Here is a 26,915-nt window from a genome sequence, read left to right as displayed (position 1 = left end):
GGGAGTCAATTCTTTGAAAGGGCAGATAACAGCAGGACAAGGAGGAGGGCAGACTGAGGTTGGATGTTGGGGAAGTTCTGTACTATGAGAGTGGTGAGGTGCTGGCACAGCTGCACAGGGAGGCTGTGGATGCCCCGTCCATCCCTGGAGCTGTTCAAGGCCAGGTTGGATGAGACCCTGGGCAGCCTGGGCTGGTATTCAATGTGGAGGTTGGTGACTCTGCCTGTGGTGGGGGGGTTGGAGCTTCATGATCCTTGAGGTCCCTTCCAACCCAGTCATTCTGTGATTCTCCATCCTGCAGGCAAACCCCAGGGAAGCAGTAGTAAGCAGCAGCTGTACATCCTAAGAGCATAGAAGAGTAAATGCTCCTCATCCAAAAAAACCCATAACTTCTACACATGTGACTCCACTTAACAGTAAGTGAACACTCAGGCAGGTGTGTAATCAGGTAGAGAAAGAGGGAAGTCCTGGGAGAGGCTGGAGTGAAATCCTCGTCCCTGTCAGAGAGAGGCACGATGGCCCCAAAGTGACAGAATAAATCCTGCCCAAGCAGGCAGATAATTCTCAGCATATGACAAAGACCATCCGACTGTCAGTAGCTGCTTCCCAGAAATAACCATGGAGCTGTATTAACCCATGTGGGAAAAAAAAGGCACTGCAAGTACCCAGAAATGGTGACTGGTTTCACAAAGTCTTCTTTGGTGTTCCAGCCCAGAGGAAGGCAGCTAATGCAGGGAGAAGAGCTGCAGTACAGGTGACGAGCACTGGGTGTGTGAGGGGGATTCAAGCAGGAAACCTGGTGTGAAAAAAAAAACAAAACAACATAGTTAAAAAAATCTAGAAACAAATCTTTGTCAGTATCTTGCTTACAATGTTAGTGTCGATCCCACCCTGGGATAGCTGTTCATTTGCTGACGACACCCGCTTGTCTCACACTTGCTGTTCCTTTTACAGATATTCAATAATTTATGCTATAACAAATGGCATTAATTCAAATTCAGATCAGAAATTGGCACAGCTGCCCAGGGAGTTGGGGGGGTTCCTTGTATTTGGGGGCGTCCCAGAGCCATGGGGATGTGGCACTGAAGGATGTGGGCAGTGGGCATATGGGGGTTGGGCTTGGGGATCTCCAAGGGCTTTTCCAGCCTTAATGATTCCACGGTTGTGTGAAATCAGGAAAATGGAGCACTTGGGATTTCAGCGAACATCATGAGATCCTTCTGTTAATTTGCTTTTGAAGTTATGAAAGTTATTGGCCCTTATGAGCCAGGTGTGGGCTCACAAATCCATGTGGGTTACCAGGAACCCCCATAAACCAGTGAGGAGATTAACAGACATCCCCCTGAACTCCAGAAACAGAGGGATTGCTCTGTGCAGCTCCGAAGGGCTGGAGCTGTGCTGGTGCATGCTGCAAGGACTCCTTTTGCATAATTAAATCCTGATCACGCATGCAATATTTTAAGTAGAAACTGAGCTAAAAGCAGTGTAAACTAGAATAGAAAAGATACTTAAATTTAAAAATAAATAAATATAAAAGAAACCATGGCGAAAGACCATGATGTTACATACCTGTGCTTTGAGTTTGTGGCTATTGGTTCATCGGTGAAGTCTTCAAGGCAGGATGCAGAACAGAGCTCCATCTCCAGGTGTGTGAATCAGTCAGAGGCTGCCCCTGGCTGCTCTGCAAGCTTTAGGAAGGAACTTACTCCTAGGAACTCCCATCTAGTGAGAAGCAGGAAAGATTTATATACTGTAGCATGTGCTTAAAGAAGAAACTTTTCCTTCAGAAACAGGAAAGAAGACAGCTGGCCTGGGAGGGCAGCAGCGGGTCAGCCAAAGCACCCCTTTTGCTTCAATCAGTTGCAGATGAAGCACCAGTAAAAAAGACTGTGTTCCCTCAGCCTTTATGGATGATAAATTGGCTATGATAGAATAGTTGAAATAGACAATAATGTCTTAGAATTAAAATTAGCTTTTAAAAGGAATAAACTTCAGGAGATAAAAGGACAAGCATAGTATTTGCAACTGTAATATCTGCAAAGCTGACACTAGAAGCAACAGGATAGTAAAGTAACAAAAAACAGCACCTTGGCTCCTACTGAGACACTCACTCTGTTCTGTGCAGATCCCGAATCCAAGGGTATCTTCAAATCCTTTCTGTGCTGAGGTCAGAGCAGACTGGGAGGTGAGAAGCTGTCAAAGGTGGAAGGGTGGAGAAGCCCTGGCAGAGTGAAGAGGGATGAGTTTGTCTTAAAATGAGGCACAGGTAGGCATGGAAACGTGTCCAAACTACATGCGGTTGTTGCCAAAATACCTGGGAGAGTCTTGGGAGAATTAGTTGGAAGCACAGTTGTGTTGCAAATTAAATCTGTACAGAGCATTTCAGTCATAAGCAAAGATGAAATTTTAGCACTGGTTCAGTTAAATAGTATTTATACACTACAGAACAACAACAAAAATATCTGCATATGTACAGATTGATCTCCTCCCCTTAGAGCAGAGATAACGTTACTTCAGTTCGTGCATATAAGGAAAGCAGCAAAGCACAGAAAGCAACAACTTATGAATTATTCAATATAAATGTCAGGTTTCGGTAGTAAATATAGATGTAAACCTTTTCCTGAAAGGCTAAGCATTGCCATTAAGCAAGTCCATATGACACTACATCTGTTGGCTTTCTTTTACGTCATTTTATTTTGTGTGTGTTTGGGTAAAGTATTGGGAGTTTTGATATTAGACTTTTGATAACATTATTTCCCCAACTTCTGCTGTTTGTTGATGTAATGTGTGATGAAGGGATGAGGTTGAGTCAGCAGCCACTTTAACTACCCAAGCTGTAAGGCTTCAAATGAGAATTCATCTCTGTGGAGGAACTGTAGTGGAGTGAAGCCCCCACACACTGAATGCAAGGAGCCCAGTAAATGTGAATAGTGGCCATTTTCTCAGTCACCTCCTGGTGTGACACATGCACGTGGTATCATACAGGACGGTTTCTGAGTCTGTCTGTAAAGATTTCATTCACATGTGCAGGGAAAATACATCTGGATACAAATCTCTGGGTCTCCCCTTGAATCTGAACTCACTGATGTCTCCAGATTTTTTCTGAGCTGCTTTTTGGTCCTGCTCACAACAGAGTGGCAGCTCAGTCCTGTTGTCCATTTTCTTCTGTATTTGTTTCATTTCACTGTTGTCATATTTGTCCCCCAGTAGCTGCACTCAGACAAAGCTGGTTTAACTTCTTGCAGCACGGGGGAACAGTGATGTTCACTGGAAGAGCTGGGAGGTGCCTGTTAACTTTGAAAACAGATGAGAGGACTGTGCCAGGGGATTCCTATCTGCTCCGTGCAATCAATCTGCCCAAGTATTTCTATAGCTCTCATTATCCTGCTTGCCTGCAGGATAAGAAACTTAGAACAATTGCCCATTGTCAGTTTATGAAGCAACTTTTTCATACTCCTTCCCCAAAGACTAAATACTTAATTAAAGAAATTAAAATTAATTACGGAATCTGTACAGTGAGATGCTATCGCGCCGGTCCCCGGTCGGAGCTCTCGGCTGTGTGGAGCTGGGATATGAAGCAGTCCTCAGGAGCAGAGTCCTCTGTGCTTCTCCTTCAGAGATCATTTCCTGTTAAGCAATAGAGAAACATAAAATAGGCAAAGCGAGTTTCTTGCAAACCTCAAAGCATCTCTGTGTGTATTCTAGTGATTGCTCGTACTGTGTAAGCGAGAAGTTGAAAGCAAGCCAAATTCCAAAGGCCATTAATGTCATATTTCTATTAATTAGTTTTAATACGAAGATGTTGCCACCAACTATTTACAGTGATCCTCTTCTTAGCTGCCTCATATGGGTATCTTAAGTATCTAATAAAATAATGGATTAAGCTGTGAGAGGGAATGAAGTGCATCACAAAGATCATTGAACCTGCATCAAAATGAACACGGTTATTTACCAAACAGAAGTGTAATCGGCCTATTGGATTATTAGCTCCCCAGCAAGCAGACTATAGGGGAGCAGGCAGTGTGGGCAGCACATCATACAGTGCATGGCATCATCCAGGCAATACCTTCAAGCCGCTCTCATTCTCTCTGTGGCAGTGGTCCAGCAGTCTGACTGCTTCACCATTCTCACTTGCTGAACGATGGAAGATGCTTTGTGTCCCACTTACAACTAAATAAGATTTTTTCATTACGCTTTAGCCATCAGTTTGAGTCCAACTTTTAGGTCATCATTTCAGTAATCGGAACAGACAATACTCAGGTTCTTCCTGAAATATGACCAATAAATGTGTTACAGAGCTCCTGTTTCCAACCCTAATGATTGTAGCATTCTGTGGCCTTTTGCTGTGAGGGTGACGCAGTTGCTTGTGGACTTTTTTTATGACCTCTTACTGGAATGAGATTTCTCCTTAAGAGCTATTGGTCTTCTAAGTCAAAAGGGTTTACTTCAGCTTTGCTCTTCAGTAAAGCAAAATCCATGCAGAGCACAACTGACCACAGTCAGCATTCTCTTCTGCTTCTATCTGGATCATGCAAATAGGTTAAAACTCCAGAAGTTTGCATTGCTCAGAAAAATGCAAGTTAGGAAACAAAGTTTCTTTTAAAGCTCTGATAAAACTGCTACAAAAAGGCATCACAGCCCATTATTTTCAAGCAAATAAACAACAGCCTGGGTTGTTCTCTGCTATTCTAGGAAGCAGATTCTTTTAACTGAAGTTTCACATTATCTTTTTTGTTGAAATCTGAATCAGCTCTTACTTAAACCCAGCAGACAATTGCATCTGTTCAGGTTTTCATTGACTTTAGTGAAGCTTTTCTTAGTATATTCTCCCAGAGCATCTTCTAAAGAGGTATGGTACAGCTACAGTCTGCTCTGCACAGCAAGCTGAGCTGAACTACTCCCTGCTCCCAACCAACCTAGCCAAGCCCTCACATCAAATGCTTGTACTTCTTATACTTATATATACATAATTCTTAGGAGGTAGAATTAGTATCTGACACTAAGTTTCAGGCTGTGAATTCTGAATACAGAAAATTGGTACAACAGAATATAGTGTTATAAGGCATGCAGGTGATTGAGGTGATCACTGGGCTGGTGACTGACTTATGCATTTGGAGTCCCGGAAACCTGATCTCTTAGCTGAGGAATAAGCCTGGCAGCACCTATTGCCTGCACTAATTGAGATAAGTTCAGTTGTAGCATGGGACTTTCAGAACAGCTCCAGATGGTTCTTAACTAGCCCTATAGTACAGTTCATTTTGTCCCTGAATAACATGGTATGTGTGCCTCCTTCATTGGGATTTACATCTCTGGAGGACTTCAGCTATCCTCTCTTTTGAGCAGTCCTGATCCACAGCTAGATCAGCTACAGACCAAAAGCAGTTGGTATTTCCCAACAAAAGCCACAATAAACATCCCTTCTTTTCTTGCCCATTTGTTTTGTTGTGTGATCTTGCTCAAATAAGAGCACAGACAAGGAACGAGAAGATCTGATTTTCAGTACTGCTTATGTTGTTGGGTGTATTTGCATTACCGCATTACAACCTCTTCTTGCTCTGCTGTCCAGTATTGGGCAAGTAGTTGATTTTCTACATCACTGTGCAATAAACTATAGAACATTCTGGAAAAATGTAATGAAATTTTGTCAAAGTTCCATCTTCTGCTAGGACACAGTTTAGTGGAAGTCTCCTTTAACAGCTTTAACACAACAGAGTTGTGTTTTCCCCTGCGACAGTAATTGGCTCTGTGTTACAAAATATGGACCGCTACAAATAATGATTCTCTCATGACTCCAGAGGTACCTCAAAGGAAGTTTATATTGAAGAAATGTGTTGGATTTCAGTATTTTCATGACAGCTGTAGCTGATTCAATTGTTGTTACTAAAGAATATTCATACAAGTTACCATCTCTGTCTTTTTAGAATCTTCCAGTTTTGCATAAAAACTTGCCAACTTCGATCTCTGTGTATCTTACAGACCCTTCCTACTGATGTCAGCCAATGTCATTTGTTGAGTGCGTATTTCTTCTCAGATCAGCCATTAGTCTTTGTTTTAAGACAGTTAATTGTTGCTATAGTTCTGTTCTGTATTTCAGACAAACATATGTTAACTCGGTTTGTTGGAATTGACGAGCGAGGGTATATATTGGGAAGTGGTGTGGGTTTGAAGTGGGATTTGCTTTGATATTTCTGTGCAAATCCATGTGATAGCTCACTGACTCACATAGCTGAAAATAGGTAATGATATCAACTACAGAATTCTTTATAGTTGTTGGTTTTTTTCCTTTTCCTTTTCTTGCTTAGCTAGCTGCTCCTCAAAAAATCCAGGTCATTATTCAAATCTGTGCTCAGATTAAAATGCCAGATAGCATCATTCTTACTCATTGATGAATCACACTGGAGCAAATTTTGGTCCCACTGAACAAGCTATGCGTTGGCTTAGTCATAAGTCTGTTTGGCAAATCACGTGTCATGCTTCGATGAAGCACTTGCTTAAAATCATTACTTTTGAAATATATTCTTGAAAATTTGCATGTAAGGAGATTTAAGCCAGTTTATATATTTGAGATTATACTGGATATTTCTCAAAGCAAAACTAGAGAACTGAAAATTCTACCCGAAATACAGGCCCAGTTGTTATCCCCAAAATATTCTTTAACTTGTGTTAATCAGAGAGGAACCAAAGGAGTTACAACTATTGAACATAATATTAATCTGTCCTTTTAGAATGCAATTAACGGCAGTTAAAACATGAGTTACTAGTGAAATGACCTGCTCTGTGTTGTCAAAGCGTTCTCAAAACCTTCTCCTTACCGTTCTTTGCTGGTTCTGTTATTCTACATACAGACACATTATTTACCAGGTACAGGCTGTCGTGCTGAGACAAAGCACAAGAGTGAAGTTGTCAGAGTAACCACGAGACTGCAGAGGAGGCTGAGAACAACTCTGAGGCAACTTCTTGCATCCCCAACAAAAGCAAACTTCAGGAGCAAAACAGAGAGGTAATTTAGTGGTGTGAACCATGAACAGACGTTAATGACATACCTAAGCGGACTGCAGGACATACCTGAAATTAAACGTGTTTCATCAAGTCTGTTCCTAAATTAATCTTACGTATTGTTATTTTGGAAGTGCCTGGTAACAAACAGCTGCAGTGGGTGCGGTGATGCCAGCCTGGCTGCCTGCCACTAACCACACCTACGGGAGCGGAGCACTCAGTATCCCCACATCCTGTGCTCTGCTGCTGCTGACATCAAGCTGACCTTTCTCGAAGCTATTGGTATGTCGCTTGCTGCTTTTCCTATGAAAATAGCAAGGTTGCACTGAATCTTTTCTCCTGTCACCAAACGGCTCCTTCACCAAAAGGGCTGTTGTGCCCGGGATAGCAGGGATTTATCTGAAATTGCAGTTTTAAAACATGGGTATGTAAGCTAGGTAATGTAAACAGAAACATTTCCCCCAAAAAGAACTCTTAATAGAGAGTGCTTGTGAAATCTCAGTGAAAGGAAGTGCAGGAACCACAGTTCAGGAACTGCGAGGTGCTACAACAACCGTGGGTCTGGTGTTTTCACTGAGCATTATGAAGCTACAGAGAATAGATCCTGTGCTGGGGAGATGATGTTTAGAGTGGTGTCTTATAATCCAAATTCTACAGTGCCTCAAAACACAGCATGATCCTTAGGGAGGAGTGGCATCACATCTGATGCTGTAGAAGGCAACAGCTCTTCCTTGAGCTGGAGGAACACAAAGCAACCACTAAGCAGTCTTTCCCTGCAGTGGAAAGAATACCTGTGTTGTTCATCAGAGAATTAATAATACCAACAATGAGCGAAGACCTATGGTTTCTTTTTTGTGGTCGTCTTGTCATACATTGGATCTGTTCCCTTTCAAATTGGCAATCAGAGAAGAACAAACCATTTTATTAAACAGGTGCCAGCAGGAAAAGAAAGCTGCCTGCAATGGAACCATAACTTGCCAATTCAGAGTGTCTTAATATGCTCTGGGTGACACAAGGGAAATGTTTTATTAATAATCCTTTGAGTTGGTCAACTTGATACCTGAAGTTAGAGTGAAACTTATGTTTCCTAAACTCATCAGCACACAAAATAATCAAGGTTGAACAAGTTAAGGAATACAAATATTGGCTGTGAGTCACCCAAAGCCCCATTCTCTGCAGGGAAAATGGTGTCTGTAGAAACTCCTGGTAGTCGGGAGCTTGGAGAGCTGAGCATGTAATGCTGGTTATTTCAGCACTGCTTCAGCTTGAGTTCCTATCACACGCAAACCACAGATACCACTGAAGCAAAGCAAGACAGAAAATAAATAGGAAAATCTTAAAGCAGAGGTAAGAGCTCCCTTCATGGCTCACTCTTTGAGGAGAAGGGATGTTGTGGATTTTTCTTGTTTCAGCACTTATCGCAGTAAGTATGTGCAACTAGTATGTAAGCAGAGCTTTTTAGATAGGTAGAGCAGATCTACCGTGGAGGGTTTCCTCATCACTGGTACACACCGCTCACTGACAGGCAAACCTGAGTTGTATGTTCAGTTTCAGCTCACAGGTATCATTCCATTACAAGGCAACAGATACTTCTGAGTTAAACACAACATCTTCTGATGGCTCAGCAAGTCCATCTGCATCTTGGATCCTTTCTAAAACTTCTGTCTGTTAAAAATCTAATGAGGCCTAGGGGAGCATTTTGTTAAAAATAGATGAAAAGATTCTTTTCAAGCTTAGGTAAGCTTTATATTATCAGCACTTTGGGGAGGAAAACAGCATTTTGGGCAGGAAAGCTTAAGATTTTGTGTGTCGGGAGTATCAGAAAGTTTGATACAAAATCTAAACCTGTGACTTCAAGAAAAGCTCACAATTCCTGAGCAAATGCTGAATGCTTGGGGAAACTGGAAAGGGTTAATTCAGGCTTCTTAAAGATCTGTACTAAAACTCCAGTATTGTCGTTTATTTCATATAATGCATTTCTGAATTTCTCCTTTGTTTCTATGAACGATTAGTGACACCATTCACATCGGTACTGAACTAGACACTGTTTTGTCTTACAAGATTTTTCCTACACTTGGTGTAGCCAGAAACTCCTGGTGTCCTGATATTTAATCTCATAGACATTATTCAGGATGCCAGGGTCAGAAATTCCCTATAATCCCTATAATCAAGTGTTGCATATCGCACTATTACTAAAGCCTTCGTAGTAAGGCTCAGTAGCACAGAGCAAACCTTGCCAAAAGCTTTCTTGCATTACATCACCGTGCCTCATGGTTGGGTAATACAGAAAGTGAAATGCCTGCAACTCGTTTTCTAGTACTGTTGAACAATGCCTGTCTCTTCAGATATTGTTCCACATGATATGACTTACCTTTTCTGTTCCTTTTCTTATTTTCAGCTATTTTCAGCTGCTCCCATTCCTCTGCATACCAGCTCTCCTGACCTGCTGGTTGCCATGTATGCATCACTAGCATTTCCTTTAAAACAAAAGAAATTACTTATGAAAATAAACACCACCTCTTCCTACCAATCATTTTTCTATGTACACTGAAGAGCTGACAATAGGAACAACTTACTTAAAAGACTCAGTAGAATAGTCAGCAATCCTTCCTCTTCACCAATGACCTGTGCTGGAACCAAGACCTTTGCAGTGCCTTCATCCCACTGGAAGGGTTGTTTAGGTGCAAGCATTTTCCTCATCCACCTGAAAGAGGTAGCACTGAGCTATCAAAGGTTTCACCATCTCGGCTTGCAGTTATCTAACAGGAATAAAGGCACACACATCCTTCCACATGTCCACGCTTGCTGTGGCCGCTGTGTAAGCACTGCTGAGACTCATCAGAGAGAATGCAGGCACGGAGAAGTGCTCTGTCCATGAGCTGCCTTAGCAGACCCTGAGGACTGCCTGGGTGGCCCTGAGCCCCCCCAATGATTCCATTCACCCTCAGTGAGATGGTCTTACTCCACCTCTCCAGCAGAGAAATAAATACATGAATATATATACTAAACATTTTTTTTCTTCAGGGTTTTCCATTCCTATTTGACTACATATTTTTATGGTAGTTGCACATATATTGCCTTGAGCTATCAGTAAATTGCATTTGCAGTTTTCCACAGCTTTCATATGCAACTCAAGCACGAAGGCATCAACTTACCCTACTGACTTTCATGTCCTCCTACCCTGTCTACTCTATGCCATGCCAACAATTCAGTTCCTCTTTTAACCTTTTAATACCTTTCTATCTTAATGAAGCTTAGTTTTGCAGACAGGTGCTGTTACGTCTGTACACCAAACCCGAGCTCAGGACACGAGGAGAAGGCTCTACACATCCAGCTTCAGGAATATGTAATCAGACTCAGCTGTATGAAAATACCATCTGAAGCTCAAGTCAACATGAAACAAAAGCTTCCAGGGGTGTGACTGGCATTACTCACAGTGAGACACAAGTACTGAACATCCAGAAATGCCTTTTATAATGGAACTAATTTCTCTCTTTACCCCTGCCTGCTCCTGGCTCTCCATCATTTGAGTTCACATCCTTAAAGTGGTGTCTCCTGAGGCAGGCTTTGGGATGCACCACGCCACCCACCTCAAAGGGAAACATGCTCTTCACTCTTACAAAGAGGGTTTGACTGTGATCCAAAAAAACCAAGTGGGAAGAAGCTGAATGTGTAAGAACGCAAACTTCTCCCACCTTTCCAGGGAATAATGGCACTTAATTCCAAGCAAATCACTGCGCTGAGGGCAGCTCACAGCATTGCCCCCCGAGGAAGCGATAGCTGGTATAGATGTGTGGCTTCCCTGGAAGTGAGGCTTTGCATGCAGTTGTGTGTTTATCATATACATACTGTACATGTATCAGGGTGTTTCTGAATCAGTCATTGTGCAGGGAACAGTGAGCAGGAGGAAATACTGTATCAGATCCATGTTTGCATTATAAGAGCCTTCTGCATGTTTAAAGGAGCACGTTGCAAGGAACTACAGAAACTTGAAGCTTGGATACATTTCGACATCTGTATGTTCACTGCATAAATGACAAGAGAAGACAAAAAACTTATGTTATTGTGAATTTATGCACAGAGAGTGCAGTACAAACAGCACTGCCTCTGCACCATTCATTGTCAATGTGTCACTTTCCTTTTCCTTTTCACTTTTCTTGGAACCAAGCTAATATTTCTGTCTCTAGAATAACAGCAACGGTGCTGAGAGACACTCGTTTTTCTCTGCTTACTTTCGGTCCCATCTTCCAGAAAAGAGATACACAACTTGCCTACATGATGAGCTCTACACATGAAAGATGCCTTTCCCACTCCGCTGCTTCAGATCAGGCTGAACCAAATCCTATCAGCCCCAGAACTGGGTGGGCAGGAAAAATGCTGCCGTTTTTATCAGCATGACAAATGACTTTATCTGGACTACTGTTCCAGAAAACAGCGCTTACTGTGATGTTTTAGGGAAGCATGCAGCTTTTAGAGTATTTCTGTTCCGCGTATTTCCTGGTTCCTTACTTTTACTGGTGCATGCAAATGCGTTTTTAGGAAGCAGATCCACTTCTAACCTTAAGGTAAAATTCAGCAGAACAAGGAAGGTTTTAGAAGGGAAGGGAGCACCCCACGCTGCTGGGGCAGTTTTTCACAGGTTCCACTTTAGGAAAATTCCTCCACTGTTCCGGGCTCTGAATTAAAATCCCACAGTTTTCATGTTCTGTGATTCTTGGTTTTTTTGGCAAGCCTAACAATGCCACAGAAGTGGCAGAACACGCGGGATTCTGGGACTTTGTTAACACAAGCTGAGGAGCTCCTCAGAATGCAATGATTCTGCAGAAGATACCAAACGGATCTTGCATTTGCCTTGCAAGCTGTGAGACACTGGGATAAGCTTGTGTATGTCTGTAAACACGATGTTTCATGTTTCTCTCTGCTAGATTTTTCTGGGTGGCATAGTAAATATCCCTTTGTAAGGCCTACTGTTACTTTCAAAACCTTAGCGGCAGGAATACAATGCTCATTACATACCAATTACAACAGTGATTTCCTCGTTCCAGGCATAACCACTGGTTTCCTCTTTACCAGTCGCTGCACTGCAAGGCTGCCTTGTTCCTGGTGGTAAAACAAGTTGCACTGAGTCACACACAGCACGTGCCTTGCAGCAGTGAAAGCTGCGCTGCTCAGAGACCAGGAAGAGAGCAGCTCCGCCACTCCCGCACCTCATCTGGTTCTGCTTAGTGCCAAAGGCTTTTTGTTTTGTTTGCTTTTGTTGTGTTGAGGGGAAGGGAGAAACAACAGGAGAGAGCAGTTGTGTGTCCTACGAGAAATAAGGATCCATGCTGGGATTTCCTCATATGCCAGGAGAGGTTTGGTATTTTATGCTATTTATCTCCTGCTCACTTTCATGTTTTGTGCTTAATGACATTGACAAAGCTGTTCCCTCCGAGCCACGAGGCAGCCTGCCCACCTCGGTGTGAGAACCTGAGCCAGGGGACTGAAGGGAACACAGGTCACATCTTCACTGCTATGTGCACAAGATGACACCATGCCATGTTGGTGCTGCTGCTCTGGAATCTCCCCTCCACCCTGGTGTGCTGAACACCAAAGCAGACACCACTTCACTCACTGTTCATCTTTTTCAGTGTTAAACATTGTCAGATCCAGGCTGGATGTGGCTCTGGGCAGCCTGGTCTGGTGGTTGGTGACCCTGCACATAGCAGGGGGCGTTGAAACAAGATGAGCATTGTGGTCCTTTTCAACCCAGGCCATTCTATGATTCTGTGATTCAAGTATGTTCAGATCAGGGGTGACTTCTGTCATTTCAATACATGTATCCTATTTGAGTTATGAAGATCCTTATTTCATACACCTTGGTGGTAACATTTTAGAACACCACTTTATAATTAAATGCAGCAGTTTTGCTGTATATTTGCTCTTAGATTCCTGTGTTTCTGAGCTGTGTTAAAGGTGGATAATAATTTTGCTTGATGCTCTGCATATCCTCCATGCAAATGCCACGCGACAGAGATGGATACAGGCATCTAAGCATGAAGGACAAATCTCAGCTGATGCAGTAAACGTTAATGTCTTTACAAGCACCTAAGAATGACCTCTCTTAAAATGAAACTTCCCGCAACCCTTGAGGTTGATAGCTGTTGGGCAAACTTGTTCTTCTCTGAAGGCCATGTCATCTAAGAAAGCAGTGTATCATTTGGCTGTATGCTTCTATGGAGGATAATTCTAAGACAAATACATTTGGTTTCGTAATTGTACGGCTGTTAACTTCCTTGCTGAATTGGGTCATAAAGGACAACAACCTCAGTAGAGTACATTTCTCTTTTGACTAAGGATCCACAATGGGATTACGATAAGAAACAACTCCCCGGGATTCTTTAATGAATCAGTGACCTCTCTGAATACTTTTGCTAATCTTCAGACAGAAAGTATGCTTTTCTTTTACATCTATTTCTTGACAAAGATATTTTTACTATAAAACTCCTAAATGAGGAGCTTCCTGCTGCTTTCTAGCTCAAGAATCTTTCATCATTTTACCTTCCTGCTGTAATGCTGGGAATCAGCTATTTTCATAGCTTCCCTTTTACTTTGTATTTTATGGTGCCTGTTGTTGGGATCAAGATTTTAACTTGATTTTCTAATTTGTGTTCAGCTCTTTAAATGTCCCAAGAAGCCATTTCATACCAGATTTCACATTTCGGCTGATAGGTTTTGGTGATCTTAAAGAAGAAAATGTGCAGGGAGCCAGTTCCTTAAAGCCTTTGAATAATTTGAAATAGAAATGGTTTGGAACAGCTGATACATTGAACTCCGAACATTAGCCACTAAGAATGCTTAGTAGCTACTTTGATCAAGCTCTTTTTCCTGACAAAACTCCCTTTGAAATGAATAGGACAGAGGTTTCTTTCACTTCAATAGGAGTTCTCAGACCTAGGGAGAAAGGAGGACTTCATAACCTTTAAAAAGATTCCCCTAGTCCATTCATATATCTCCTGGAAAGCACAGCACTTTTTCTTGTGCTGAAGTTACTAAGCCAGCCTCCTGGCTACTTTTAGGTTCCCTTCCAGTGAAGCTTTACTTAAACATAGATCAAAATACTCTGTAATGAGGCTGCTGCTGCTGCTGCTGCTACCAAGGCAGAAATCCTGAATGTACAATAGCTGTATGGGTGACTTTGGAAAGATTTGTTAATGGGATCGTCGGCAGCACTTTCACAGTCATTCCTTCACATCCTCATGCAGTGAATATCTGGAATGCTGCAGAACACAAAGATAATTTTCTGTACACTTTGAGTCTTGGGGATTATTTTTATGTATTTACAGTCAAGTCTTTTGCATACTAATATTCTCATTATCTTTCAACACTTCAGTCATTTCTGCAAGGAACTACTCCATGCCTTTGCAGAGCACATTAACCCACTGCTGGTTAGCTGTGTTTCTATACAGTCCACACATTTCTTTAAAAACATCTGGTGCTTAGAAGGAAACAATATATAAAACAAATAACCACTACATGCTCATGACGTCATATTTCAGTAATATACACTGACGATTCTTCATGTCAGCATAAACTTGGCATCAAAAGTTATGCTTTTGCTTGGCGTGAGAACTGAACTGAACTAATGAACTGAGATGTACATTCCAGCAATGAGAAGGAACAGAAAAAACCTGCAAATAAACTACAACACATACTACGATTCTTCAGGCAGCTACACTGTGAGCAAGCATTCCTGGGGCTAAATGTTAGGCAGGTGTCTATAATTAATTGTCACAATTCAACTATTGAATTTTGGAACGTTGTTTTTTGGGGTTCTTTTTCACCAAAGCAAGTTATCTAGAGGTCACGTATTGCTCACAATATTTTGTTGCTTAAATTCATCAGAAAACCTGTAATATTTCACAGGATGAGGAGATCTAAGGACATACAGAAAAGACGTACGATTCTGGCTTAAAGCTAAGCTGAACAAAGTATTAATGTAAGTAGGAACTTTAGTTCTGGACATGTTCAGATACATGCAATGGCTTTTTGCTCTACATGAAGAAACTCCAGCACACTGCAGGGCAAAATTCTAAAAGAATTGCATTGTTTGTGGAAATAAAATAATGGGGCGAGTTCAGAGCTAAGAGCCACCTTAAGGGTAAATGTATTGCGTTTCTGTTCTGTTGTTGTTGTTGTTTAAGCAGTGGAAAAGAACAAAACATGCAGAAAAAGGAAAGTCCTTGTCTTTTAACTTCTCGAAGAAGTATTTCAGGAGGAACTGCGTGTTCCACACAGCTAAACTAACCTTTTAAAACATGTTATCTCTACAGCAGGGCTGTAAGAGGACCCATATAATACAGAAAACCCATGAACCGTAAGCTGAAAATGTATTTCCTTTTCTTAAAGTGGAATCCATCCCCCTTTTACACCTTGTCAGCTATGTAGGGGAAGTTCACATCTGAGTGCAATTTTAACTACCTGTTCTAAACTTGTGAAGCTGGGTCCCAGCAGGTGAGGTCAAATTCAGTTCATCCTTTACTTTAAACACCCAGTTTAGCAGCTGATAATTACACCAATTTCAGACAGTTGCCTGGTGTGGGCATAGTCCCAGTGTTTTCATCCTTTAATTAAGTCATCATCAAAATGCTAACCTAGCTTCTGAGCTTCCAAGGGCTACAGAGCTCTCTTTGCTAGCACCTTCATTTCGATGGAACAGTTCATACTGCTGTCCTTATGACAGCTTTCAGTTTCTCAGATGCAGCTGTTGGGCTCTGATTGTTCCAAAGAAGACACACAAGAAGTGCTGTTTCCAGCTCAGGATTAATTTCACTTACAATCTCTTGATTGTTTCTGCACAGTGAGACTGAGAAACTAAAGCTGTTGCACAAGTGCATTGCAATTACTCTTTGGAAAATGGCAACCATCTGCTTCTACCAACCACTTGTGAATATCTTTCCTGATAACAAACCAACTTTGAGGGTCAGAAGTTTGGCTGCTTCCTGTAACCACTGAGCTAAAAACGATACCAATTTTAAACATTCATGTCAAGAGGAACATTGCTGAATGCGCCTCACACACAGTTTGGGCTACTACAAGCAAGACTGGTATTTAGCTGTGAACTGCTTTATGATGTGCTTCTGTGTAAAAGGGTGTTAGTTCCAATGCAAGTCAAGAATTATCTATGAACACAAACATATCTAAGGGAATTATAAGTCTTACTAGACTAAGGTGCACTATCTCAGTTCTCTGTTCCTTTCCTCATCATTTTAAAGTTTCATTTGCTAGTATTTGTACTACACAACTGAGCATTAACCTGATGCTTTCATAGGAATATGTAACATCATTTTCAGATTTCTTTCCAAAGATAATTCTGATCCACGTGACACGAGCACAAAGTTATTATTGTGGGTTTTTTTTTTCCCCTCTTCTTGTGGGTTAGTGCATTTGTTTCATCTTCCTTATCTCTCTCTAGCTGACAGAATTTATTATTCCTTGTTCTGTAAATCATGTGTTTATCAAGAACAGTGTACATTTACTATATAAAACTACATAGATAACAAATGCATAACATAACTAAAAATCAACTGCAATTCAGAGACTAAACTTGTTTGGGCAATCTCTTGTGCTGTTCTCCTTGTCTGGTTGGTTGGTGACCCTGCACATAGCAGGGGGTTGGAACCAAATATCATCGTGGGCCTTTGCAACCCAGGCCATTCTGTGATTCTATGACTCTATGATAAAGCAATAGATTGGGTAGATGTGTGGAGCTCTGGGACACTGGAAGACTGTGGCTTTGTCTGTATGGGGACTCGGGCTTATTCTCTCCATGCTGAGGACACCCTCCTGAAAGTTGGGTGCCTTGTTCCTGTTTAGCTTTGTGTACTTTTGAAAGAGGGAGAAAACAAACAGGAGCAAGGCATTTTTAGAGCAGAAGGGCATGAGTGAACGCACTACTCCAGATCTACAGACAACAAAAAACTCTTCAAGATTAAATCCGCATAAAGGGTACTACAGGAAATCCTTGAAGAAGTAATTTTGAATGGGTATGAGTTTGTTTCTAACGTGTTTGTTTGTAATATTAATTGGAGCGTACGGCTTTTACCCCTTCTCCCTTTCTGCACAGCATGTGCCTCTAATTGAAGCCGTGTTTAAATAAACCAGTGTGCAGCAGTGCCTTACAGATTTGTTGGCATTCAGAAGCGATTTAGACACGTGTTTTAACCCCTAAGTAAGAGGAGGGTCCATACTTGGGTTCACTGACGGCAGCTTCTGCTAAGGCAGATCCTGACAAGTGTCACTCCATCACTGGGCTGACCCTGAGGACCCACATCCTGGGCAGCACCAGACCATCAGTTTTCTCATTTGTTAAGTTCAAACCGAAACAAAACACCTTTAAAGGTAAAATCCGGCACCTGCAAAACTCCCTGTGAAGAAAACTTCTCCCTGTGAAGCAGAGCTGCTGCCGGGCACGGTGACTGACTGACTGACTGACTGACTGGGCTGGCGGGCGGGCCGTCCTCCCACCACCTCAGCGCTACCCGCTCCTTCGGTTCGATCGGCCGGCCGAGAATCCACCCGCTGAAGAGCAGAGCGGCCAGGTAGACTAAAACACGGAGAAATAACCCTCCCAACCGCCCGCCATTCCTCTCCACTTCCCTCAGCACCGCCTCCGGCTGCGCGCGCAGCGCGGCCTCCGCCTCCTCCTCCTCCCGCCTCCCTCCCTCCGTTCCGTCCCCCCCCCCCGGGGCTCTCGCGGTGGCTGCCGGGATCGCTGGCCGCTTTGGTTAATGTCCGCCATGTTTGCCATGGCGCAGGGAGCGGATCGAGCGAGCCCGGCGCGGATCTAGGGCTGCGGGGCGTGAGCTGTGAGCTACGGGCGGCCCCGCGGAGAGCTGTTCCGGGGCGGCGGGACCCTCCATGGTGGTGCGGGCCGGGTGCGGGAGCGGCTGGGAGGCGGCGGCGCGGCCGCACTGAGGGCCCCCCCCGCCCGCCCGGCCCCGGGGTGTTATTGTGAGGGGGAGACAATGAGCAAACTCTCCTTCCGAGCCCGGGCGCTAGACGCCGCCAAACCGCTGCCCATCTACCGCGGCAAGGACATGCCCGACCTCAACGACTGCGTCTCCATCAACCGGGCTGTGCCGCAGATGCCCACGGGGATGGAGAAAGAGGAGGAATCGGTAAGGGAGCCGCGCAGGGGGGGCACCATTGTTTATCAGACACCCCCCTCCCCTCACGGGAAATAGGCCATCGGCATTCACCAAGCGCACTACGCACGCTCCCCACCGCGGCGCTGCACGGGTTTGACGGGGCCCTGCGCAAAGAGCGCAGCGTAAACTGCTGTCCGACGCCGTAAGCGGGCCCTGCTCCGCCATCTTCTTTGCGTCCCGACTCGCGAGTGTTTTGATTAGCGGGGGGGAGGCCTTTACGCTAGCGTAAGAAGGAGGAAGGCGCAAGGCGCGTCTCTGAATGAGCGAGCGGGCGCAGCCGGCGTAGCGTGCTTCGGCCGCTTCCCTTGGGCGCGGGTTGCGGGTCGGGCGGCGCGTGTGACAGGCGGCGGCGTGCCGATGCCGTGCGGCCGGCGGCGGGCTCTGCAGCGCCGGGGCTCTTCAAGCCGGCCGTCACACTTGGAGCGTAGCGCGGGCGCTCGCGTCCCGTTAAATCGGGTAAAGCGAAGCTTCGGTTCTCTGCCGGGGTTTCGGTGACAAGCGGTGGGGCCGGAGAGCAGCGGAGCGGTGCTGGCGGTGCGGGGAGCGCTGCTCGCAGCCCGGCTTTCGCCTCCGGTGTTTGTCAGCCGTGGCTCGTTTGAAATGACCGCGTTGTTTTGGTAAACGGTGTTTGGAATCAACTTGCTCGCGCTTCAGCTGACAGGCTGCTCACGGGCTGCTGAAGTGATGGTGAAGTTCGGGCTGGTGCTCCTGTATAGATTTTTTTGGCTTAGGTTGATCTCAAGTTTTGTTTCTTTTCTGTAAGAGAACTTGTGCTAAATTCCACCGGGCTGTAAGAATGGGAGTTATGGGAGATTTAGGTTGGATGTCAGGGGGAAACTCTTTACTCTGAGAGTGGTGAGGTGCTGGAACAGCTGCACAGAGAGGCTGTGGATGCCCCGTCCATCCCTGGAGGTGTTCAGGGCCAGGCTGGATGGGGCCCTGGGCATTCAATGTGGAGGTTGGTGGCCCTGCCTGTGCTGGGGGGTTGGAGCTTTGTGATCCTTGAGGTTCCTTCCAACCCAACCATGCAGTGATTCTGTTTGCCCTGCAGCGTGGCTGTGTGGGGTATGTGTTCTGCAGGAGCCTCGATGTGAAGCAGTCAGAGGAGCAGCAGGGAGGTGCAGGGTGAGACACATTATCAGGGCACAGCGTTCATCTATACCATCGATGGAGAGTTTATTATCTTTCAAGTAGTACTATTATTTGGTATGTCAGCCTAAAGTTAGTGGTGATTCATTGTTATCACTCATTTCTAATACGATTTCTGAAGTTATTTGGACAGCAAGTTAAAGCGGTGCAGAAGAGTCACTGTGGTTGCAGGCAGCGTGTTGGAGCTCACCGCTGGTTGTCACATCTGGTGTGTGGGTGTGAGCATCTTCATTGGACTTTTGTTTCGATCTGATCTTGATGAAAATTCCAGACTTATTTCCATCTGAGTATCTTAAAGATTTCCATGTGCTCGAAGCGTTTTACAAATCAGCTGCTCTTCTCGCTCACACGGAGGTTCCTGCTGTGAAGGGATTAGGCTTCTGGTATGTAGTATGTTTATGTTAGCGAGTGTTTATCATTTATCCTGAATTAAACCCGAGTAGGAAAGCATGTGGGTTTTCTAATCTCATGTAAGAGGGAGCTCATAATTAAACAAAAGTAGGAAGCTGTCCTCTTGTGAGTTTCAGAGTGTGAGCATTTAGTGGTGTTTTTCTGCTGATGAGTAAGAACCGTATCTCACCAGTCCTCCCAACTGGAAGGGGGGAGAGCTGCAGAGTAGAGAAGTCCTGGTGTTGTTTGTTACTGCCTAGCTATCTGTTTTGTGATTGAATGCACGGTAACAAAGAGCACTCTAACATCTTCTGGCAGAAGAATCTTTCTTAATGAGGCACACATTCAGCCCCAGGTCCTTCAGAAGTGAATTTAACTTTGGAAGTGGTGGCAGTTGATGGTGGTAATTTAAAGTAAGGAGATTGCCTGGTCACAGGTGCCTGAGTGCTCACCTGGAAGTTGAGGTGTGAACATTGTTCACTGCAGCCGGGTTTGATGCTGCATGGCAGAGCTGAGGGTGTCTGAGGGGAGGAAGTGCATGAAAGGCAAAGTAAAGACGTGGCTTCAGGTGATTAAAATGCTGACGATGTGGATGAGAAGTGAATTTCACGCTCAGTCCCTGTGTGATCACCTCAGGATGCTCTTTTACCGATCGTACACTTAATGCTCAATTTTGACTATTTTTAAAGGCTGGGAACAGTAAATTTGAATTTATTTTATTTTTTCCTGCTTTCTCCTCTGTTCATATTCTCTCTATCCCTTTGTTAACTCAGTCCCTGTTGTAGCACTGGAAACTTAAGTTCATCACCTGGCATGCAGGGCATCCTGGAACTCATAGTGCTGCTGAAGCAGCGCACTGCTGAAGGCAGAAAGCATTCATTTTACTCAAGTCACGCTTTCTTGTTTGGATACTTCTGCTGATATAGAGTAACACGGTGAACATTTTTGCTGATACAATGAATAGAAAGAGTTCAATCAGAAGCACTTGAAAATATGTGCATATAGGCCAGGAGGGATCATTAATTTTATGGCTGTGCTTGCTTTTTAAAGCACAAAAAGAAGTTGTGCACCCATCCTGTATTTGCATTTCAGTTTGTGTATCCTTATGCCAAAGGAGGTCTCCTGATTTCTGTTTAGTAGATGAATTTCTGGCCACTTCATTATATTTCTGTAGAGGGGCTTCAGGCCACATATGTGAACATAAACATGTGGATATGTTAGTAGCAGGCTTCAGGAAGGCTCTGCTTTTGGCCTTCGTAACTATTGTAAAACATATAATATTTCAACAGATTGTGCCCTTTTTTTTTGTTCCCTGTATTTATAAGGAGATGAATGAGGTTATGCTGATGGTTACTTGTAATAAATAAGAGCAAGTGGTTTTGTTTGGTACCCTTCTGTTCCCTAAAGTTGTGCTGCCACTTCTGCAATGAAATCAGAGAGTTTGGAGGTGTGTACAACAGTTCCTTTGCTACTGCTTTTGTTTTCTGGTGGTGTTCCAGGTGTGCTTTGACACGGTTACTGGGAAGCGTGCTTCTTTTACAGCTGAATTTGTGTATGGAAGTGCGGCAGGTGATTGCTTTCAGAGCATAAATAGTTTGAGCTGTCACTTAGCAGACTGATACTGAACTATGTGTATTAATCCACAGGTGCCTTAAACAGCTTCAGTTTCTCAGAGGGAGGTCGGGTTCTGTTGCTTGCTGTGCTGTCAGCCTGTTTGGCTTCTAGGAAGATGCCTGGAGAAAAGCAAGTAATGAGGTGTTGAGCAGAAGTCATTACCTGGTGCTATCTGAAACTCACAGGCTTGAAGAGCACTAGGAAACTAGGTGAATAAGTACATTAATGAACATTACATGAGGGAAGTAGACAACTTAGATTGAAATAACTAATTCAATTCATTTATTTTCACGGTTTAACTTGTGAAATTGTGATATCCTAACTGCATATCGTCTCTGCCTTCCCACTGCATCTAGAGGAGAGCTTTGCAGTCTGTTTGCTCTTCTATTGACGTTCTCAGTCTTTCATTATAAATCTTCTTACTCATATTTGAGTGGAGATGCTAGCAGTTCTATTTTCAAGCTGCTGCAGCTTTTCCCAGTTGAAGTGATAGGCAGCTTTTTTTTTTCTTTATTCATTCCTCAGCTAGTGTGCATGTATGCTGTGGAGCAGATACCCTGTGCAGGTGCAGTGTGCTGTTTAATGATCAGGGTGATCCGGTAGGAAGTGTGCTTCACCCCGCTGAAGGATCTGGATGAAGGAAAAAGGGACCTTTGGCCTTCCCAAGCAGGTATGCAGTTTCAGGAGTAAGAACATAGTGTAAAAAATAATAATTAAGTTAATGACAGACCTCATGCATATATATACTTTTATTTTTAGAGAAATTTGTGTTCTGTTTGGTCATTCAGGCTGTTTGGAAAGAGCAATCAGCACCTCTTTTGTCTAGTTTATGAATTAAGGTAGGTTAGAAGATGAATTGCACTTCCCTAATGCTGAATTTTCAGTAGGTCATCAAGCAAATGTCGTGAGGTAACGAGATATTTGCAGATATCGTTCTGTGCCACTGTTGTGCACATCATCTTGGAATATTAGAGCAGGTGAGACCTGTGCATAAGTGACTCCATGTGTGGACAGAACCAATTCCAAACTTGAGGTCTGTGAGTGGGATGTGTGCTCATAACCTGCAGTCAAACCCTCAATGTTGCTTATGATGGCTGTGTAAAATGAAGATGCCAGGACACTTCTGGCTAACAAAGGGGGTAAACGAAGGAGAGCTGATTCAAATGACACAGATATTCTGTAAAACAAACAGAAAATCCCAAGAAGATTTTTCCAAAAGTCTAAGTACAGCGAGCCCAGCAGATTGCATTTCCCCACAAAGCAAAGACAGCAGACTGCCTTGGGGAAGGGAGAAATGGGCTTTGTGTGGTTCACACCAGAGGCTGATGTGCAGGTGGGGCTGTGTTACTCCCAGTGTAAGTTAGCTTCTCAGTTTGAGTTCAGCACCTTTATGTGTTTACTGATTTACCTATTTACTTGTTCTTGTGTATATTTGGGGGCTGATGGGATTAGCAGAGTGTTTGCTGGTGGGTACTGTAACACCATGTTCTAATCCTTACAGATTTTCTTGTTTTAAGTTCTGTTCTCTTTGTAAGGTTTTCCTGTCTTCAGGTCTTACATGTTTTTCCCTCGCTGAAGCCCGCTGAATCAATCAGTGCTGTTCCTTGCAAGTGCATTTCCCAGCTCAGTTTCCCAGCCATTATTTCAGTTTTCAGCTGTCATCTTCTGTCCCTGCCTCCCGTTCTTTTACCCGCAAAATACATCTGTGGCCAACAGAAGCCTCCTTTCAGTCTGTGACTTCTACCTTTTAATGACCTATTTGGTAATTTCTGCCTTAGTGCTCTGTAGGTTGGGTTTTGTTAACTGTGGTTGGGAATGAAAATCCCAGCTGATGGGCTCAGAGCCCAAATGAGCAGTCAGCTCCCTGGTGACCTGTTGAACTCAGCTTTTCGTTTGCTCTGGGTGTAATTATGTGGCTGAAGGTAAACAATACAAAGATTTGCCCTTAAAACTCATCATCAGTTTATTAGGGCTTATCACATTAACACCTATCAGCTAGCCTGTGACAACTGCTTCAAGTATAAGCTTAGTCTGTGACGAATGTCAAGTGATTTATCTTTCTCTGTGCTTTCAAGATACAGCTGAGCTTGCTGCCCGTAGGTACCCTACATCTCCCTGCTGCCTGGTGTTTGATTTACTACTTTCTCAGGCTTCTCTGAGAGTTGAGCCCCATCCTGCTGCCTAGCTGTCAAAAATGAGTGTTGTATGCTCTTAGGGGAAGTGGTGGGAGCAGGTGGGATAGCAGGCTTGGGTGCAGAGGAGCACAAGACTGCTTTCCTGAGATTGAATGTGTTCAGCCTTATCTTAACACCATGCTCTTAATTTAGATGAAGTTGCATTTTGGCTGCAGGGTGCAGTCCTTAATGCCAGTCCAAAATTTGTGCCTGAACTCATTTGGGTGTCAGGCTGGGAGCAGTGGGATCTCAGGAGCTGGCTGTTCACACTGCAGCTTTACACTGGGCTCTCGCTTGCAGGTATGGCTCAAGGTGTACTGCATGCTCAGGAGGAGGCTTTGCAGTTGAGCCTGTGCTCTGTAACATCTCTAATGCAGGTAGGGGTATTTTCCCCCTTTCTTTTAGCTTAAGGGAAAGAAATACTTGGGGCAGCTGCAGAGGTGGTGTGATTTTTGTGTTGCAACTTCTAGGCAAAATTCAGCAGTAGTCAGCTCTGTGCAATTTCCGTGTCAATTGACATTAGTTGAGATGTCCTGTTTGAATAATTTAAATCAGCAAGCATGAAATCTGCTTGTATTAATCTTGTTTTTAATTATTTTTTTTTTTCACAAGAGATCATTTTGATGGCTGCTAAACATTCAGGAGGTTATTTGGAATTTATTTTGCCAACTATAAACTACTATACCATGCCTTGATTTTACTTCTTAGAGCAGTTCTTTGCCTTGGCATCTTCATCAGATTCAAACTTGACCATTTCTAGAGATAAATGCTCACATGCTTATAAACAGGATTGCAGTTAAACCTTAGGTGTCATGAAATCTGTTGTTAATGCACATCAGTTGCAGAACTGATACTTGTGTAAGAAGCGGAGGAAATCAAAACTTGATTATTGCACTTAACGGAAGTGAGAAATGGAAGAAAAGCCCAAACAGCCTCATTTTTTTCTTTCTCTGGTGTGCTCCACACCTCCCCAGTCCACCTACTTCAGTCATGCTTTTCTTTGTGTGTTCTTACATCTGTGTCTTCTGAAATCCCAAGGAGCCAGGGCCTGCATGGTGTGCCTTGGGAGGCCGTCCTCCCCTTTGTTACATGTCAGTTCCCTGACACTTCTTATCACTGAAGAATTGTTCCCTTCTTTTTATCTCATCACATCCCCTGTGACACCGAGTCAGCGTATTTCTAAGTGTTTTCTGCCCCTTTTCCCTGCTTGGTTTCTGTTGTTACATTTTAATTTGTCATTTGGTTATCTCAGCGTTCTCCCATTCCTGTTGCTGAGGCTCACACTTCTTGTCTGCCAAACCACCTTGAATTGCATAACAAAGGCGATTTATGCTGGAAGCATCCTAGTGATGGTTCATATGTAGTAGGAATTTATTTCTGGAAGAAAAGCAATACAAGTTAGAAAACTAAACAGAGTAAGTAAGCAACTACTTCTTGAGTGTGGAAATGAGATCTGAAACGTTCCAGGTAATTGCATCACTGAAGAGGGTAAAATTGCTGGGTTCCTTTGGTAGCCAAGCTCTTAGTAGCTTCATTGCTAGGACAGCAAGCTCACTTGACACAAGGAACTGCTTTATTTTTTAATGCACGTCTCTCATATAAGCAGCACTAAACATTCCTATCTCTTGATCTTCAGCTTGAGAATGAGTTGAGGGGAAAAGACTCATCGTGAAATCTCAGTCTTCTAAAATACTATTGCAGGATAATCTTATTAAAAAGTTAAGGATAGCATGTGTAGGTGTACACCTCTGCATCTCTGCTTGTCTGACTGGGGCAATCAAGTTACTCTTGCGGAAGCAGCTTTCAAGACAATAACAGTAATTCCTTGGATGCAATTTGCTTGCAATTTTTTTCTGTTCAATGTTACACCTGTTATGTGCTGAGTGATACAAACGTATCACAAGCTGCTAAGTGAATACATTTACTGAATGTTAAACTGTTGGTAACAGTTCTTTCTGAAAGGGATTCACTGGCATCTGGAAACAAAGTGCTCTTTCCCCCCCCCTCTTTCCATCTTTTCTTTTCGCTTTTTCCTTCCTTTTCTTTTTTGTTACCTTTATACTTCTACTCAAGTTGCCATTTTTGTGCTCTAAGGTCAGCTAAAGAAATATGAAAATAACAGTGCTGTTCTACATTCTTCTCATGTCCCCTGTACCTCCATTGGTACCTTGTGGGTTGATTTCCTCTCCTTCTTGCCTGTAGTCATTTTTAATGCTTAAATTAGATTTAGTCGGACTGACAGCAAGGATTTGGGGGGCCTTTTTCTTTTTTTTCCCTCAATCCTAACTAAATTTTCTTCAGTTAAATCCACGGCTCCTTTGCAGACTTAGGTATCTAGATGCCAAGCAGGGAGTTGGGCTCAGTCAGGTATTTTTCATGGCCCTTCTGTTGTATCATTTCAGCCTCCATCAGCATTTTTGAGGCGGTATTCAGGTAGTTTGTCCCCAAGGTGTGCTTGGAAACAGAGCAGCTCATCGTTGACTTCCAGATGGCACTGGTATTGCTTCATGAGGTTGTGGGTTGGGAGCTGGGGAAGGGAAGACAGTGACAAGTGCTGTTGCTGATCCCTTTTTTTCTTTTATCGGTCCTTTATTAACATTGGACAGAAAATAGAATGACTTCTGAGTAGCCCAATAATAAAAACCTTACCAAATCTTACCCAGTGTAGGGAGTTCTGTGAATCTGTGGAGTGAAGTCACACAGTGTGGTTTGCATTGCTGCCCTCCTGCATTGAGCTATGTGTAGCAGCAGCATACTAGCAGTATGTTTGTTATTCTTTCCTATCGTCATAACTTGGCAGTGAGGAAGGCAAAGTGGCATGTGGAGTGGGAAATGATTCTTGTGAAGGGAGGAAAGGGGGAGTTTGCATTGGATAATCATGACCTGGCCAGCAGAGAACTTGAGAAGTGGTTTGGTGAGCCCCTTCTGCCTGCAGGCAGGGAGCATCACACTGTCTTCTGCTGGCTTTTTAAAGCTGCTTTCCATAGACAGCCAGAAGCCCTGCATGGAAACTGGGGGAGGAGTTCTGGTCCTATAAAGCACCCTGCCTTGGGTACAGGTAACTGCTTTCCTTCCTAGGGCAGAGGAAGGAGAAGGAAAGGAAAAATAAGGTCTGTATTTTTAGTGTGTCAACCTGCTCCTTGGTGCAGAGGAGTAAAGGAGGCAGTGGCTGTGGTTCCTGAGGCAGGTAGGGCTGTCACACAGGGCTGCATTTTGGTTAGCATAGCCTCTGAGCTTCAGATCGCTCTTCTTTAGGTGCTGTTTTCAGATGTCTCTGAAACTTCTAGTTGGAACTGTGGTTAGCACTTTGCAAGGCCAGCCTGCTGATCTCATACCAAAACTTCTGTTTCTGAATGTGTACGTTAAATGTAAAAATGCTAACTAATAGCAATTCCTGATTTGA

At 43.6% G+C, this 26,915-nt stretch overlaps 1 protein-coding gene across 2 annotated transcripts in view; it reads left to right on the top strand.

Annotated features, from left to right (window-relative positions):
* Positions 1-17,864: 17,864 nt before the first annotated feature.
* The window catches only part of EPC2 (enhancer of polycomb homolog 2), a 36,627-nt gene continuing 27,576 nt past the window's right edge, over positions 17,865-26,915 (top strand). The window contains exon 1 of one of the 2 annotated variants that reach the window (XM_072341694.1): positions 17,865-18,155. In XM_072341694.1, the coding sequence (XP_072197795.1) occupies positions 18,003-18,155 (153 nt within the window). In that variant the 5' untranslated portion in view covers positions 17,865-18,002. Of the gene's footprint in view, positions 18,156-18,498; positions 18,642-26,915 lie in introns of those variants that run through there. The other variant, XM_072341695.1, reaches the window with a different exon arrangement.

The sequence above is a fragment of the Excalfactoria chinensis genome, chromosome 7 (genome assembly GCF_039878825.1).
Source record: "Excalfactoria chinensis isolate bCotChi1 chromosome 7, bCotChi1.hap2, whole genome shotgun sequence".
Lineage (NCBI taxonomy): Eukaryota > Metazoa > Chordata > Aves > Galliformes > Phasianidae > Excalfactoria > Excalfactoria chinensis.
This window is presented reverse-complemented; position numbering and strand designations above follow the sequence as displayed.